At 41.6% G+C, this 17,816-nt stretch overlaps 1 protein-coding gene across 2 annotated transcripts; it reads left to right on the plus strand.

Annotated features, from left to right (window-relative positions):
• The first annotated feature begins 3 nt into the window (after window positions 1-3).
• On the plus strand, window positions 4-14,231 carry LOC106564046 (zinc finger protein 239). Of its 2 annotated transcripts, none has more exons than XM_045710991.1 (3): window positions 4-289; window positions 11,878-12,262; window positions 12,470-14,230. In XM_045710991.1, the coding sequence occupies exons 2-3, from the start codon at window positions 11,884-11,886 to the stop codon at window positions 13,243-13,245; spliced, it is 1,155 nt and encodes a 384-aa protein (XP_045566947.1). In that variant the 5' UTR covers window positions 4-289; window positions 11,878-11,883; the 3' UTR covers window positions 13,246-14,230. The 2 variants fall into 2 exon arrangements, with proteins under 2 accessions (XP_045566947.1, XP_013985500.2); XM_014130025.2 differs by having other exon boundaries at window positions 10-289; window positions 11,875-12,262; window positions 12,470-14,231.
• Window positions 14,232-17,816: the final 3,585 nt, after the last annotated feature.

Here is a 17,816-nt window from a genome sequence, read left to right on the forward strand (position 1 = left end):
CATCATACCGTAGAAGAAGAACAACAACAACGCCAGTCAAAGCGGAAGTCGCTACCTTGCAAGAGAGTAGCTGAAACGTTCGTGCTTGTAGCCTACTATAAATATATCATATTTTCAATCTCCAAAATGCAACAGCCACAGGACAACTTTGTTTGAAAGTCATAAAGGATCATTAGCCAAAACTGACGAGATAAAGCTAGCTAGCTACCTCATTTTCCACGTGGAAAAAAAGGAGGACTTGCTAACTACGTTAGCTTGCTAGCTAGCTGGCTTTTCTACAAGGAATTTGGTGAGTTAAATAGCTAGCTTCTGTTCAACAACAGCTGTAGGCGGATTAATGTTTTATGCACTTAAGAATGACGAATGTTGACAGTCTAGATATGACGATATCGTCAATAATTCCAGTTTAGTGGTTCGTGAACAAACACGGCAGTGCAGGCCCGGTCCTGGCCGTTCTGCCGCTCTAGACGAGACAACAACAACAAAAAAGCCGCCCTCCGCAAAACTAGAATAGTGTAGTCAGTGTCTGAGTGGTACCGTTTGTAAAACAGACATTTCCATTGTGTTATTAGTCCTGATTCCCGTGACTAATCATGTTGGCTGTTTAAGCTCTGAATATCAGCTACCCAATTTTTTTTATCAGTGAGCCTATTTGCAATGAGTCAATGTATTTACACAGCAGGAAATGCTGAACTATTGTATTTTTTTTGCTATGATCAGTTCGTCAAAAACCATTAAGAAATATAAACTTGTAATCACTGATTATCATGATTTAGCCCGCAGGGTGAAACTCCTGGACAGCAGGTCTGATTTTTAGGATGTAGTATTTGTTAAAATGTCATTCACACTGAATAGCTTTTTTTATTGCCTCAATTTTGTTTAGGCTATTTGATCGGAGAAGCGTGCATGCATGATGTAAAAAGTGTCTGATTCACGACATTGTCATAGATTATTTTTTGACGGAACGTTGATGGAGCGCCATAGCGGTGCATCTCTCCAACAGCACCCTGGAGAAGCACGGACCAGCTAAATATTTTGCGAAAATAATTAATTAGTTTGTCTGCCACCAATAAGAATCAAAAATGACTTAAAATGACTCATTATAAATCATAAAATGTATGTTTCACTTACAGTCAAGAGGGTTGACAACTAAGCCGCATAAAACAGATCTTCGATGTCCCAATACCATGGCAACGGGTTTGAGCTGTTAAACAAAACAGATGCATCAATTCGTTATTTTAAATTTAAGCTATAATATAAAATTCTCTCCAGAAATAATTCTCAGTATATATGGGGTATTGAACAGACAGACCGGTGCAGACTCTGCCATGCGGACAAAGAATCAATAGCATGTCTCTTTGGTCCTGTCCTTTAGGGCTGGGTGGTATGGCTCAATAGCCTGTCTCTTTGGTACTGTCCTTTTAGGTGTGGGCAGTCTGGCTCAATAGCCTGTCTCTTTGGTACTGTCCTTTTAGGTGTGGGCAGTCTGGCTCAATAGCGTGTCTCTTTGGTACTGTCCTTTAGGGCTGGGCAGTATTGCTCAACAGCCTGTCACTTTGGTACTGTCCTTTAGGGCTGGGCAGTATTGCTCAATAGCCTGTCTCTTTGGTACTGTCCTTTAGGGCTGGGTGGTATTGCTCAATAGCGTGTCTCTTTGGTACTGTCCTTTAGGGCTGGGTGGTATTGCTCAATAGTGTCTCTTTGGTACTGTCCTTTACGTCTGGGTGATATGGCTCAATACTCATATCTCCGTTTATGTTCAAATTTATGGGCGACTCACGATATATCTTGATATTTTAAAATGTTATCCTCTAAATAAGCTTTGTTGTACAATTTTAAAGGTAAAATACACTGCATTTAAAAACGGTGAGAAATAATTGAATGAATTCAGAGCTTGTGAAATTATACCAAGGCTGAATATATTCCTTCCACAACGAAAAGACCCACTAATAATTTAATAAAAATAGTTGTACCTGCTTTTTTATGCTATCACTGATCTGGCTTTCAGGTCTGTCTATACAAATGCCCTTTTTGCTACAACTTTAACCAGAACCATGCATAATGCACATTCACTAATAATGTAGCAGGCATTATAGAACATTAACACTGGTCTCATAAAGTCTCTCCAGCACAAGCCCACGTGCTAGTGAGTAGCCAACTCATATTTATATTTCAAGTTTAGAATCTGTGCTAGCTAACAAGGCATAGCAGTTGAATTGTTATAAAAACACAGCTTTCAGTCAGTCTCCAGCTGTTTGAACAGCATGCTAGCCTGTCCACTTTGTTCACATGTTGAAACCAAGTGGCCTACCTTATTTCTCAGAATGAGAAAGATTTGCCAATTCCTTATATAATTGTTTTATTCTTATTGCACATTCATAAAACACAGACTAAACAGCCAGTATAACAGTCTTTATTTGACTAAAATGCTGCTAGCGGTGCATGGTACTGTAATGCGCTTGTAACAAAATGAGCATTTTGGCATCTGTTTTAGTAGTCTGCTCTGCTTGAAATGTGAGGAGTTGAAACATGAACGGGGATTGGTTCGAAAGGTTAACGTCTCCTCTATTACAGTAAAATAATGTCTCCATGTGTTTCAGTGTCCATATGACTGAGTGTTAGACCAAACCTCAAATGCAAATAGCGAGTTGAAACTGCTTGTCAGCGATGAAGAAGTGATCTCTCATCTTTGTTGTTGTGAGTGGTAGGGACTTGGGAGAAAGAAGCCGAGAGAGAGGTTTCACTCGCCAAAATTAGCCCAATGTGTTTCTATGTGCTTATTTTGAACCTAAGCTTGTTGCCTGCCTTCACTTTGGGACAACAACTCCTGTTGTTAGGGAAGAGACATGAGCATTTCGTCATTATATACAGATATCTGATGTAAATGGAGAAAGTGCACACAGCACAGAAGGACCAAAAAGACAAGATGAGAACAAGCGGACATAAACGCTCATAAAAAAAATAAATTACTTGATTCTGCTATACAGGCATTTGTAATCTTTTGCAAAAACATACATTAGAATAAATCAAATGAAATTGATATATCGCCCAGCCCTACTGTCCAGTAGGTGTCTAGTTCCTGGAGTCAGGTTCAGGAACAATATCAGGGTGTGGTTGGTCCTGCACACTATATAGCTGGGAGACTTGAAGGACCACCGTCAGTCAACAGGAAATATCATTGTGCTCTTGGGTTAAATGTTTATTTTTGGGGACGTTTGGTCAGAAATATTGCAGATGGCGGGGTTGAAGTCCCTAGTGAGACACCATGGGAGAATGGAAGGATGTATTGCGAGAGGAAATGGTAGAATGATGATTTCCTGGGAAAGATGGGTTGATCTGATGCTGTCTGAAGGGTGGAATTGATGAGTGTTGGAAAAATTATAAACGCAAATGTACAGTATAAATGTTTGACATTTAGCTATTTATGGTTAGTGTTTTTGTTTCATGCTGTGAGCGGTGTGTCTGCTGGTCCCGGTAGTTTCATGCTGTGAGCGGTGTGTCTGCTGGTCCTGGTAGATTCATGCTGTGAGCGGTGTGTCTGCTGGTCCTGGTAGATTCATGTTGTGAGCGGTGTGTCTGCTTGTCCTGGTAGATTCATGCTGTGAGCGGTGTGTCTGCTGGTCCTGGTAGTTATGGGTGCGCTCACTTCCGTGCCCGCCTGGGCGTGCCAAGTCCCACGCTTGAAAAATCCCTTTGGGCCTGGGCGGGGCCTTGTCGATGTCTCAGGGCGAGTGGGGGAATGAGCACTCACTGACCAGAACACCTTCTGACCCTCTGATGTGTGCGGCCATTTGTATTGTCTGTGTATTGTTGTTTTAAAGAAAATAAGAAAATCAATCTATATACAGTATCAGTCAAAGGTTTGGAGACACCTACCCATTACAGGGTTTTTCTTTATTTTTACTATTTTCTACATTGTAGAATAATAGTGAAAACATCAAAACTATGAAATAACACATATGGAATCATGTAGTAACCAGAAAGTGTTCAACAAATCAAAATATATTTGAGATTTGAGATTCTTCAAATAGCCACCCTTTTCCTTGATGTCAGCTTTGCACACGCTTGGAATTCTCTCAACCAGCTTCATGAGGTAGTCACCTGGAATGCATTTCAATTAACAGGTGTGCCTTGTTAAAAGTTAATTTGTGGAATTTCTTTCCTTCTTAATGCGTTTGAGCCATCAGTTGTGTTGTGACAAGGTGGGGGTGTACAGAAGATAGCCCTAGTTGGTAAAATAACAAGTCCATATTATAGCAAGAACAGCTCAAAGAAGCAAAGAGAAACGACTGTCCATCATTACTTTAAGACATGAAATTTTCCATATTGACTAACCTTCAAGAACTTTGATGAAACTGGCTCTCGAGGACCGCCACAGGAATGGAAGACCCAGAGTTGCCTCTGCTGCAGAGGATAAGTTCATTAGAGTTACCAGCCTCAGAAATTGCAGCCCAAACAAATGCGTCACGGAGTTACAGACACATCTCAACATCAACTGTTCAGAGGAGACTGTGTGAATCAGGCCTTCATGGTTGAATTGCTGCAAAGAAACTACTACTAAAGGACACCAATAATATAAAGAGACTTGCTTGGGCCAAGAAACACAAGCAATGGACATTAGACCGGTGGAAATGTTTTCTTTTGGTCTGGAGTCCAAATTGGACATTTTTGGTTCCAACCGCAGTGTCTTTGTGAGACGTGGTGTGGGTGAACGGATGATTTGCATGTATATTTCCCACCGTAAAGCATGGAGGAGGAGGTGTGGGGGTGCTTGTCTGGTGACAATGTTTGTGATTTAGAATTCAACGCACACTTAACCAGCATGGCTAACACAGCATTCTGCAGCGATACGCCATCCCATCTGGTTCGGGCTTAGACAATCTTTCGTTTTTCAACAGGATAATGACCAAACACACCTCCAGGCTGTGTAAGGGCTAGTTGACCAAGAAGGAGAGTGATGGAGTGCTACATCAGATGACCTGGCCTCCACAATCCCCCGACCTCAACCAAATTAGGATGGTTTGGGATGAGTCGGACTGCAGAGTGAAGGAAAAGCAGCCAACAAGTGCTCCGCATATGTGGGAACTCCTTCAAGACTGTTGGAAAAGCAATCCAGGTGAAGCTGGTTGAGAGAATGTCAAGAGTGTGCAAAGGGTGGCTACTTTGAAGAATCTCAAATCTCAAATATACACTGCTCAAAAAAATAAAGGGAACACTTAAACAACACAATGTAACTCCAAGTCAATCTCACTTCTGTGAAATCAAACTGTCCACTTAGGAAGCAACACTGATTGACAATAAATTGCACATGCTGTTGTGGAAATGGAATAGACAACAGGTGGAAATTATAGGCAATTAGCAAGACACCCCCAATAAAGGAGTGGTTCTGCAGGTGGGGACCACAGACCACTTCTCAGTTCCTATGCTAACTGGCTGATGTTTTGGTCACTTTTGAATGCTGGCGGTGCTTTCACTCTAGTGGTAGCATGAGACGGAGTCTACAACCCACACAAGTGGCTCAGGTAGTGCAGCTCATCCAGGATGGCACATCAATGTGAGCTGTGGCAAGAAGGTTTGCTGTGTCTGTCAGCGTAGTGTCCAGAGCATGGAGGCGCTACCAGGAGACAGGCCAGTACATCAGGAGACGTGGAGGAGGCCGTAGGAGGGCAACAACCCAGCAGCAGGACCGCTACCTCCGCCTTTGTGCAAGGAGGAGCAGGAGGAGCACTGCCAGAGCCCTGCCAAATGACCTCCAGCAGGCCACAAATGTGCATGTGTCTGCTCAAACGGTCAGAAACAGACTCCATGAGGGTGGTATGAGGGCCCGACGTCCACAGGTGGGGGTTGTGCTTACAGCCCAACACCGTGCAGGAAGTTTGGCATTTGCCAGAGAACACCAAGATTGGCAAATTCACACTTTTTTTGGTTACTACATGATTCCATATGTGTTATTTCATAGTTTTGATGTCTTCACTATTATTCTACAATGTAGAAAATAGTAAAAATAAAGAAAAACCCTTGAATGAGTAGGTGTTCTAAAACTTTTGACCGGTAGTGTGTAACAAAAACGGGCACTGCTAATCATGGGGTGACTTCAGCGCTCACCTAAATACCCCATATACCACTTGGGTGAGAGAAATTGTCATTGTTTTTGGGCAGAATTATGTGAGCTGTTATGTGTTGTTGGAGGTGCGTCTTGTTCAGTTTAGCTCAGAAAATACCGCCCTCATCAATTAGCCACACTTGTCGGCCACCTAATCCTGCCTAATGGGTGGGGACTGACTATTACCCGAAAGTTCCCGCCCAACTATGTCGGTGAACGTTAGCTAGTCTGATAATGCCCTGTTTAAAAAGATGATCAGCTCAAATCAACCCTAGTTTTAATTTTCATGTCGCAGCCTTTAAACTACGTTCTGAATAGCTGCAGAAATAGCAGCAGATTTCTGTAATTGATTTGGTTGCGGCAATGTTGAAATTACGTAATTAGTCGATCTGAGTTCCCTTCTTTAGATCAGGAGACTGATAGCCCCAAGACGCTAATGTTAAGCAAGACAAACTCATTTGCACGATTTCACTAAATATCATCAATATCATTTTGGGGGGTGAATTAGAGCTTGTTTTGTGAAAACAAATCGTATTTTGGTGGCCTCTGGCACATTTTTAATGCCAGATTAGATTTTCAATTTATAACACTGATCACATTTTTTCACACGTTTTACAGTGTTTAAATTTTATTTGTCACGTGGCAATTACAACTGGTGTAGACTTTACTTTAAAAATAAAATAGTAACATGAGTAATAAAATAAAATACAGAATTGCGCTGTATACTGGGAGAACCAGTACCAGATCAATGTGGAGCTATATACAGGGAGTACCAGTAGCAGATCAATGTGGAGCTACAGGTACCAGATCAATGTGGAGCTACAGTGGGGGGGGGAGTATTTGATCCCCTGCTGATTTTGTACGTTTGCCCACATACAAAGAAATGATCAGTCTATAATTTTAATGGTAGGTTTATTTGAACAGTGAGAGGCAGAATAACAACAAATAAAATCCAGAAAAACGCATGTCAAAAAGGTTATAAAATGATTTGCATTTTAATGAGGGAAATAAGTATTTGACCCCTCTGCAAAACATGACTTAGTACTTGGTGGCAAAACCCTTGTTGGCAATCACAGAGGTCAGACGTTTCTTGTAGTTGGCCACCAGGTTTGCACACATCTCAGGAGGGATTTTGTCCCACTCCTCTTTGCAGATCTTCTCCAAGTCATTAAGGTTTCGAGGCTGACGTTTGGCAACTCGAACCTTCAGCTCCCTCCACAGATTTTCTATGGGATTAAGGTCTGGAGACTGGCTAGGCCACTCCAGGACCTTAATGTGCTTCTTCTTGAGCCACTCCTTTGTTGCCTGGGCCTTGTGTTTTGGGTCATTGTCATGCTGGAATACCCATCCACGACCCATTTTCAATGCCCTGGCTGAGGGAAGGAGGTTCTCACCCAAGATTTGATGGTACATGGCCCCGTCCCATCGTCCCTTTGATGCGGTGAAATTGTCCTGTCCCCTTAGCAGAAAAACACCCCCAAAGCATAATGTTTCCACCTCCATGTTTGACGATGGAGATGGTGTTCTAGGGGTCATAGGCAGCATTCCTCCTCCTCCAAACACGGCGAGTTGAGTTGATGCCAAAGAGCTCCATTTTGGTCTCATCTGACCACAGCACTTTCACCAGTTGTCCTCTGAATCATTCAGATGTTCATTGGCAAACCTCAGATGGGCATGTACAGTGCCTTGCGAAAGTATTCGGCCCCCTTGAACTTTGACCTTTTGCCACATCTCAGGCTTCAAACATAAAGATATAAAACTGTAATTTTTTGTGAAGAATCAACAACAAGTGGGACACAATCATGAAGTGGAACGAAATTTATTGGATATTTCAAACTTTTTTAACAAATAAAAAAACGGAAAAATTGGGCGTGCAAAATTATTCAGCCCCTTTACTTTCAGTGCTGCAAACTCTCTCCAGAAGTTCAGTGAGGATCTCTGAATGATCCAATGTTGACCTAAATGACTAATGACGATAAATAGAATCCACCTGTGTGTAATCAAGTCTCCGTATAAATGCACCTGCTCTGTGATAGTCTCAGAGGTCCGTTTAAAGCGCAGAGAGCATCATAAAGAACAAGGAACACACCAGGCAGGTCCAAGATACTGTTGTGGAGAAGTTTAAAGCCGGATTTGGATACAAAAAGATTTCCCAAGCTTTAAACATCCCAAGGAGCACTGTGCAAGGGATAATATTGAAATGGAAGGAGTATCAGACCACTGCAAATCTACGAAGACCCGGCCGTCCTTCTAAACTTTCAGCTCATACAAGGAGAAGACTGATCAGAGATGCAGCCAAGAGGCCCATGATCACTCTGGATGAACTGCAGAGATCTACAGCTGAGGTGGGAGACTCTGTCCATAGGACAACAATCAGTCGTATACTGCACAAATCTGGCCTTTATGGAAGAGTGGCAAGAAGAAAGCCATTTCTTAAAGATATCCATAAAAACTGTCGTTTAAAGTTTGCCACTAGCCACCTGGGAGACACACCAAACATGTGGAAGAAGGTGCTCTGGTCAGATGAAACCAAAATCAAACTTTTTGGCAACAATGCAAAACGTTATGTTTGGCGTAAAAGCAACACAGCTCATCACCCTGAACACACCATCCCCACTGTCAAACGTGGTGGCAGCATCATGGTTTGGGCCTGCTTTTCTTCAGCAGGGGCAGGGAAGATGGTTAAAATTGATGGGAAGATGGATGGAGCCAAATACAGGACCATTCTGGAAGAGAACCTGATGGAGTCTGCAAAAGACCTGAGACTGGGACGGAGATTTGTCTTCCAACAAGACAATGATCCAAAACATAAAGCAAAATCTACAATGGAATGGTTCACAAATAAACATATCCAGGTGTTAGAATGGCCAAGTCAAAGTCCAGACCTGAATCCAATTGAGAATCTGTGGAAAGAACTGAAAACTGCTGTTCACAAACGCTCTCCATCCAACCTCACTGAGCTCGAGCTGTTTTGCAAGGAGGAATGGGCAAAAATTTCAGTCTCTCGATGTGCAAAACTGATAGAGACATACCCCAAGCGACTTACAGCTGTAATCGCAGCAAAAGGTGGCGCTACAAAGTATTAACTTAAGGGGGCTGAATAATTTTGCACGGCCAGTTTTTCCGTTTTTTATTTGTTAAAAAAGTTTGAAATATCCAATAAATTTCGTTCCACTTCATAATTGTGTCCCACTTGTTGTTGATTCTTCACAAAAAATTACAGTTTTATATCTTTATGTTTGAAGCCTGAAATGTGGGAAAAGGTCAAAGTTCAAGGGGGCCGAATACTTTCGCAAGGCACTGTATATGTATTCTTGAGCAGGGGGACCTTGCGGGCGGTGCAGGATTTCAGTCCTTCACGGCGTAGTGTGTTACTAATTGTTTTCTTGGTGACTATGGTCCCAGCTGCCTTGAGATCATTGACAAGATCCTCCCGTGTAGTTCTGGGCTGATTCCTCACCGTTCTCATGATCATTGCAACCCCACGAGGTGAGATCTTGCATGGAGCCCCAGGCCGAGGGAGATTGACAGTTCTTTTGTGTTTCTTCCATTTGCGAATAATCGCATCAACTGTTGTCACCAAGCTGCTTGGCGATGGTCTTGTAGCCCATTCCAGCCTTGTGTAGGTCTACAATCTTGTCCCTGACATCCTTGGAGAGCTCTCTGGTCTTGGCCATGGTGGAGAGTTTGGAATCTGATTGATTGATTGCTTCTGTGGACAGGTGTCTTTTATACAGGTATCAAGCTGCAGTTAGGAGCTCTCCCTTTAAGAGTGTGCTCCTAATCTCAGCTCGTTACCTGTATAAAAGACACCTGGGAGCCAGAAATCTTTCTGATTGAGAGGGGGTCAAATACTTATTTCCCTCATTAAAATGCAAACCAATTTATAATATTTTTGACATGCGTTTTTCTGGAAATGTTTGTTGTTATACTATTTGTCACTGTTCAAATAAACTTACCATTAAAATTATAGACTGATCCTTTCTTTGTCAGTGGGCAAACGTACAAAATCAGCAGGGGATCAAATACTTTTTCCCCCCACTATATATACAGGGAGTACCAGTACCAGGTCAATGTGGAGCTATATACAGGGAGTACCAGATCAATGTGGAGCTATATACAGGGAGTACCAGTACCAGATCAATGTGGAGCTATATACAGGGAGTACCAGATCAATGAGCAGCTATATACAGGGAGTACCAGTACCAGATCAATGTAGAGCTCCAGAAGACAGCTGGTGTGTGCTGTGTGGAGGCATCAACTTGTGTACTCTGCTCCAGAAGTTGTGACTCGTGGGAGCATGGTGGTGCTTGAATGAACGGCCAATCGTATTGCTCAGCTACAAATAGCATGACATTTACGTGTGTAGACTGCGTCAGAGCAGGAAAATGTTGAACTGGAACGCAAAAATGCGCGGAAAAGTTACTGGCCCTGTCATGGGAGTGACTTGCGAGATCCACTGGCCTGACTGACACGTTTTTACGGGCCCAGCGTTCATGTCGGGCCCGGCACGCGAAATAAAATAAATGATTGTACCATAAAACAACAGGCTAAGTGTTAGCAGGTGGGCTACAGTCATTGGACCGTATCCCCAACCTTATAGACCCTGTCTCGTAAATTAATCAGAGGTTTTAAATGTCCAAATTCATCAATATGCTGAAATAAATTGTGATTTTGTTGAAGACCAAGACATATAAATTCCTCTCTACATACACGTATCACACTTCAGATTACTTGTATTTTGCTAAAATACTACCTTTTAAAAACTGCTCACGCACCAATATTTACCAAGCGGTCACTCCATACTGAAATTGATTAGTTTGTTCTACTGTAATAAATAGCGCGCATATTAATCACTCGCATCGAAATCAATGAAAATGGGACAATAGCCGCAGAAACATCTGCCGTTTGTCCTCTTCTAAAAAGACCGACCACAACGAACTTGGGAATACTTCCATACCTGTTGATAGATGACAATCTGTAGTAGTTATTTATCAACTAAAGTGTTCCTGCTGTCTTCTTCTACTACAGGTGTATGGACTTCCTGCTGTCTTCTTCTACTACAGGTGTATGGACTTCCTGCTGTCTTCTTCTTCTTCTACTACAGGTCATCTAAAGTGTATGGACTTCCTGCTGTCTTCTTCTTCTTCTACTACAGGTCATCTAAAGTGTATGGACTTCCTGCTGTCTTCTTCTTCTTCTACTACAGGTCATCTAAAGTGTATGGACTTCCTGCTGTCTTCTTCTTCTTCTACTACAGGTCATCTAAAGTGTATGGACTTCCTGCTGTCTTCTTCTTCTACTACAGGTCATCTAAAGTGTATGGACTTCCTGCTGTCTTCTTCTTCTACTACAGGTCATCTAAAGTGTATGGACTTCCTGCTGTCTTCTTCTTCTTCTACTACAGGTCATCTAAAGTGTATGGACTTCCTGCTGTCTTCTTCTTCTTCTACTACAGGTCATCTAAAGTGTATGGACTTCCTGCTGTCTTCTTCTTCTCTACTACAGGTCATCTAAAGTGTATGGACTTCCTGCTGTCTTCTTCTTCTTCTACTACAGGTCATCTAAAGTGTATGGACTTCCTGCTGTCTTCTTCTTCTTCTACTACAGGTCATCTAAAGTGTATGGACTTCCTGCTGTCTTCTTCTTCTACTACAGGTCATCTAAAGTGTATGGACTTCCTGCTGTCTTCTTCTTCTACTACAGGTCATCTAAAGTGTATGGACTTCCTGCTGTCTTGCCATTGACTGCATTGTCATTGTTCCCACCAGCAGGACAACATGAGTGGAGAGAAGGAAGCATTGCTGGAAGAAATCGAACAGAGTTTACATCCTCTAACAGAGGATAATTTACGATACCTGTGTGAACGCTGTGGAATAGATGGCTCCCAAGTTAAAGGAAAGAACCATCGCTCGTTGAGACGTAAAATCATGGAGGAAATGTGGGAAAATGCAGATTCAGTCAATTCGGAGGAGCAGGGAATGTCTTGGTTACTCCGACTGAAAGATGACATCAGAAAGATACATGAAGAATCTACTGTGGCACCCATGAGTCCCAGCCAGTCTGATGATGATGCTACAGACTGCGACGAAGAATGGAACGTGGAGGACAACGATGGAGAGGGAGATTCAGATTCGATGTCATCAAGTAGGAACAATGGTGTGTGTGTATTAGAAGACAATCTGCTTCAGTAACAGTTCATTGATTGGTCAATATTTATTAATTGACCCATATTTGCTGAACGTAACTATTCAGTGTTGTATAGTAGCTCATCTGTGTTGGGTGGGGAAGATACTTCAACACTAGTTCATTGTGAAATACTTTGGTACATATGAGGAACCTTAACTTCATGTCTTTGTTTCACAGGGGACAACCCTAACGGTCGCTCGCTCAGTGGGAGGGTCTTATCATCTGGGAAGGCTCGAGGATTGAAAGAGATCCAGCGACCTTATAGCTGTGATGTATGTGAGAAAAGTTTCCCACATTTAGGAGACCTAAAGAGACACCAGAGAATACACACAGGAGAGAAACCATATGGCTGTGATCAATGTGGGAAGAGTTTTCGTCAGCCAGGGCAACTGACTAAACACAAGCTAACACACACTGGAGAGAAATCTTATCGCTGTGATCAATGTGGGAAGAGTTTTGCTCGAGCTGATTCCAGGACTGAACACAAGCGAACACACACAGGAAGGAAATCTTATGTCTGTGATCAATGTGGGAAGAGTTTCACTACCTTAGGAGCACTGACTATACACCATAGAATACACACAGGAGAGAAACCATATGTCTGTGCTGTATGTGAAAAGAGTTTCCGTCAGTCAGGACAACTGACTATACACAAGCGAACACACACAGGAGAGAAACCATATAACTGTGATCAATGTGAGAAGAGTTTTGCTGAAGCTGGTTCCCTGACTGAACACAAACGAACACATACAGGAGAGAAACCATATGTCTGTGATCAATGTGGGAAGAGTTTCACTACATTAGGAACACTGACTATACACCAGAGAATTCACACAGGAGAGAAACCTTATGTTTGTGCTATATGTGGAAAGAGTTTCCGTCAAACGGTACAACTGACAAGGCACAAGAGAACACACACGGGAGAGAAATCTTTTAGAAGCTTTGATCAATGAGGGGATTCGATAATCTCGCCTGGGTTGCCCCGGTGCGAAGTGTTTGCATCTGGTGAAAGGTGATTGCATTCGTTTTAGAACCAGGAAAGCCCATGGCAAAGTCGGCTCAAAACAAAAGTGACATATATTTAAGCTTGTGGAGTAATGACTAGGATTCTGTGTTTTCAAAAGCAAGAAGTGATTGCTTTTGATAAAATCATTTTATCTGCCTTCTCAATGAAAACTCATTTGAGCATCAATTTTATGGAAAAGATATGTATGTTTCTGGACGATGCACCATGCTGGCTTGACCGAGCGATGCAGATTACTGTTACATTTGAGAAGGGCGCTCCTCCATCACCGCTTTCGCCCGTTTAGACGGGGGCCGCACGGCTTACACAAGCTAACACACACTGGAGAGAAGCCTTTCCAATGCTCTGTGTGGAAAGAGTTATACCAACATAAGGCTTTTTGAAATCTCAGGAGAGAAACCATACCTCTGTGCTATATGTGGAAACAGTTTTCCGTCAGGCAGTACAACTGACTAGACACATGCTAACACACAGGGGAGAGGGCTGTGATCAATGTGGGATAAGTTTTGCTCGAGCGGATTACCTGACTGAACACACACAAACTCACAGTTGAAGATGCATCAGCGAACACACACTGGAGAGAGACATTACAGATGTGTGGTCTGCTGTGAGTTTAGTTTATTAGATCCCCATTAGCTACAGGATTTTGGATCCCCATTTTTCACGGTTTTGGTACTGTGAAGAAACTCACTGGTGTGTCTGGTGGGGTATCTACAGTGTATTTGGGAAGTATTCAGACCCTGGGGGAGAAGGACCTTGGTCAGGGCGGTGACCAAGAACACGATGGTCACTCTGACAGAGCTCCACAGTTCCTCTGTGGAGATGGGAGAACTTTCTAGAAGGACAACCATCTCTGCAGCACTCCACCAATCAGGCCTTTATGGTAGAGTGTCCAGGTGGAAGCCACTCCTCAGTTAGAGGCACATGACAGCCCGCTTAGAGTTTGCCAAAAGGCACCTAAAGGACTCTTAGACCATGAGAAACAAGCATCATGCTGTGGGGATGTTTTTCAGCAGCAGGAACTGGGAGACTAGTCAGAATCGAGGGAAAGATGAATGGAGAGATCCTTGATGAAAACCTGCTTAGGACCTCCGACTGGGGCATGGTTCACCTTCCAACAGGACAATGACCCTAAGCACACAGCCAAGACAACGCAGAAGTGGCTTCGGGACAAGTCTCTGAATGTCCTTGAGTGGCCCAGCCAGAGACCGGACTTGAACCCGATCTAACATCTCTGGAGAGACCTGAAAATAGCTGTGCAGCGACGCTCCCCATCCAACCTGACAGAGCTTGAGAGGATCTGCAGAGAAGAATGGGGGAAACTCTCCAAATATAGGTTAGCGTCATACCCAATAAAACTCAAGGCTATAATCGCTGCCAAAGGTGCTTCAACAAAGTACTGATTAAAGGGTCTGAATACTTATGTAAATGTGATGTCAGTTTTTTATTTTATTTGTATAAATTTGCAACAATTTGGAAAAAAGTCTGTTTTTTTGCCTTGTCATTATGGGGTATTGTGTGTAGATTGATGATGAAAACAATTTAATCCATTTTAGAATAAGGCTGTAAAGTAACAAAATGTGGAATAAATCAAGGGGTCTGAATACTTTCTGAAGGCACTTTGTCTGTCCTGAAGTGTATACAAATACATTATACAAGTGGTTAGGTGTTTTCATCACACAAATATTTCTTAAGACAAGAAGTAGTCAATTTCTCCTCAACCATAAAAGACTATCATCCATGTTGTTGATGTTAGTTATATGTGTGTAGTTAAAGGGCAAGGCGTGCTGCTTTGTTTTGAGCCAGGTTTGCTAGGTCTTTCTTTTCTGCACCATATTACCAGACAGTCATCAAGATGGGACAAGACCAGAGCCTGGACAACTAGTACAGTTAATCTTTGTGTCAAAAACACAGACACACCCCTCCCCATCTTCACAACAACTTAGTCAATATGACTTGACCATGATAACTTCACCCCATCTTCACAACAACTTAGTCAATATGACTTGACCATGATAACTTCACTCCATCTAAACCACTTCAATATACTTGACCATGATCTTCCCTCTAACAACTGTCAATATGACTTGACCATGATAACTTCACCCCATCTTCACAACAACTTAGTCAATATGACTTGACCATGATAACTTCACCCCATCTTCACAACAACTTAGTCAATATGACTTGACCGTGATAACTTCACCCCATCTAAACAACGACTTAGTCAATATGACTTGACCGTGATAACTTCAAGTTGTTCAATGGATACACACCCCAGTTGAGGTTTAGGTCTAAGAGAATGGTTTGAACCAAATACAATGCTTTTTAGATGTATTTAAGTCCAGTTGATTCTGTCAGTCCTTGCTAAGAGTCTCCGTGAGCTCCCTGGCTGTAGGTGCTGATGTGTAGAGTCTGCAGTCGTCAGCAATACATAGTAATTTTAGCTTCTTGTAAGACAAATGGCAAATCATTTGTAAAAATAGAGAAGAGTAAGTTTTGTGTGTTGGTTTGATGGCATGTTGAGGGGTTATATTTACTTTACGACCTACTGTTAGTGCTTTCATCTTAAGATGACTGAGAGACAGTCACTTTCAAAACGGGTTCATATTGTCAATTAAAATAATGTTATAATGTAGAATGCTTTGCCAATGTTATAGGTACAGTTTTCATGTTGTAATTCAATGTTATAGGTCGAGTTTTCATGTTGTAATTCAATAGGTAGAGTTCATGTTGTAATTTAATTAAAATTGAACGCATATGTGCTTGTAGTTAATACATGCCCCTGTATTTTTGTTTTTAATGAGAATAAATACGAAGCTCCTATAAACTTTGGCATTCTTTTTTTAAACTTATTCTTCTGAGAACAACTAAAAATGTATTTTTTTAAACCTAAAGTAAGATTAGCTACACGAAACATCATCCACGTAGACACACAATAGTTTTGTATCTCCTATTGGGGAAAGACTAATGAACGGGCTGCACCGTCACTATGGGAGCTCTGTTAAATTGTGCATAGAAGCAATTTTTTTTTTTTTACTCTGCAAACGGTTAAACTCGTGAGATATAGATGTTTTCTGTAAAGTGGGTAACATAATATTATCATCCTAAATTGAAATGTTGATTTATTTGTACATATTAGATTATTTTATATTGCGCTGTCTTTCCTTGATGTTTTGATCCAAATGGACACCATACGTTTCAACTACATTACGCAAGCTCACGTTTTGATCACATCGAATTTAGGTTAATTAGACATCATTTTTACCTCAGATTGGTGCTGTTAATGTAAAAGTTTATAGTTATCGCGATGACACAATCGATTGCTTAATAAAACAGATCAATATCTTTGGTTTTGGTACGCTTGGCGGTTGCAGGTCTTAGAACGCTACTGTCAATTTCAAACTCAAATGCTATGAATAATGCGGGACACTGTAAAAAATCACTGGCCACACACCAATAAACTATCACTCAAATACAGTGCCTTCGAAAGTATTCAGACCCCTTGACTTTTTCCACATTTTGTTATGTTACAGCCTTATTCTAAAATTGATTAAATAGTTTTTTTCCTCATCAATCTACACACAATGCCCAATAATGACAAAGCAAAACCATTTTTTTTGACATTTTTGCTAATATCTTAAAAAAAACGGAAATATCACATTTACATAAGTATTCAAACCCTTTACTCAGTACTTTTGTTGAAGCACCTTTGGCAGCGATCACACCATCGAGTCTTGGGTGTGATGCTACAAGCTTGGCACACCTGTATTTGAGGAGTTTCTCCCATTCTTCTCTGCAGAAGGGCAATTCCTTCGACCTCATGGCTCGGTTTTGCTCTGAAATGTATTGCCAACTGTGGGACCTTATATAGACGTGTGTGCCTTTCCAAATCATGTCCAATCAATTGAATTTACCACAGGTGGACTCCAGTCAAGTTGTAAAAACATCTCAAGGATGATCAATGGAAACAGGATGCATCTGAGCTCAATTCTGAGTCTCATAGCAAAGGGTCTGAATACTTATGTAAATAAGATATTTCTGTTTGCAAAAATTTCTAAAAGCCTTTTTTTGCTTTGTCATTATGGGGTATTGTGTGTAGATTGCTGTTTTTTTTATTTTATTTAATCCATTTTAGAATAAGGCTGTAACGTAATAAAATGTGGAAGAAGTCAATAGGTCTGAATACTTTCCGAAGGCACTGTACTTTCCCAACCCTTAGCGGTTTTGATATCTTATGTCAAATGAAACAAGTTAAATACCAAAGCAACTTATTTGTTTCCTCCCCCGTTTCAGGCAGCCTTCCAGAATCTCCATCCGACATTCTAGAATTTAGATGACTGTCTTCAAATAATTATCTTCTAACCAGTGATGTAAAAGTTATTCTCAGATTCGGTGTGGCTTTTGAGTAGTGCTATTTTGATTTCAAGGTGAAATTGATAGGAGTGATGAACAAAAAAGTGTAGTGTTACACTAATCGTGATGTGCGACCCACTTGAA

This window comes from Salmo salar, chromosome ssa02 (genome assembly GCF_905237065.1).
Source record: "Salmo salar chromosome ssa02, Ssal_v3.1, whole genome shotgun sequence".
Taxonomy (NCBI): Eukaryota; Metazoa; Chordata; class Actinopteri; order Salmoniformes; family Salmonidae; genus Salmo; species Salmo salar.

Coding starts and splice junctions, on each gene's coding strand:
- LOC106564046 (XM_045710991.1), top strand. CDS start 11,884: ATGAGTGGAGAGAAGGAAGCATTGCTGGAAGAAATCGAACAGAGTTTA. Junction 12,263..12,469: donor GTCATCAAGTAGGAACAATG/GTGTGTGTGTAT, acceptor TTTGTTTCACAG/GGGACAACCCTAACGGTCGC.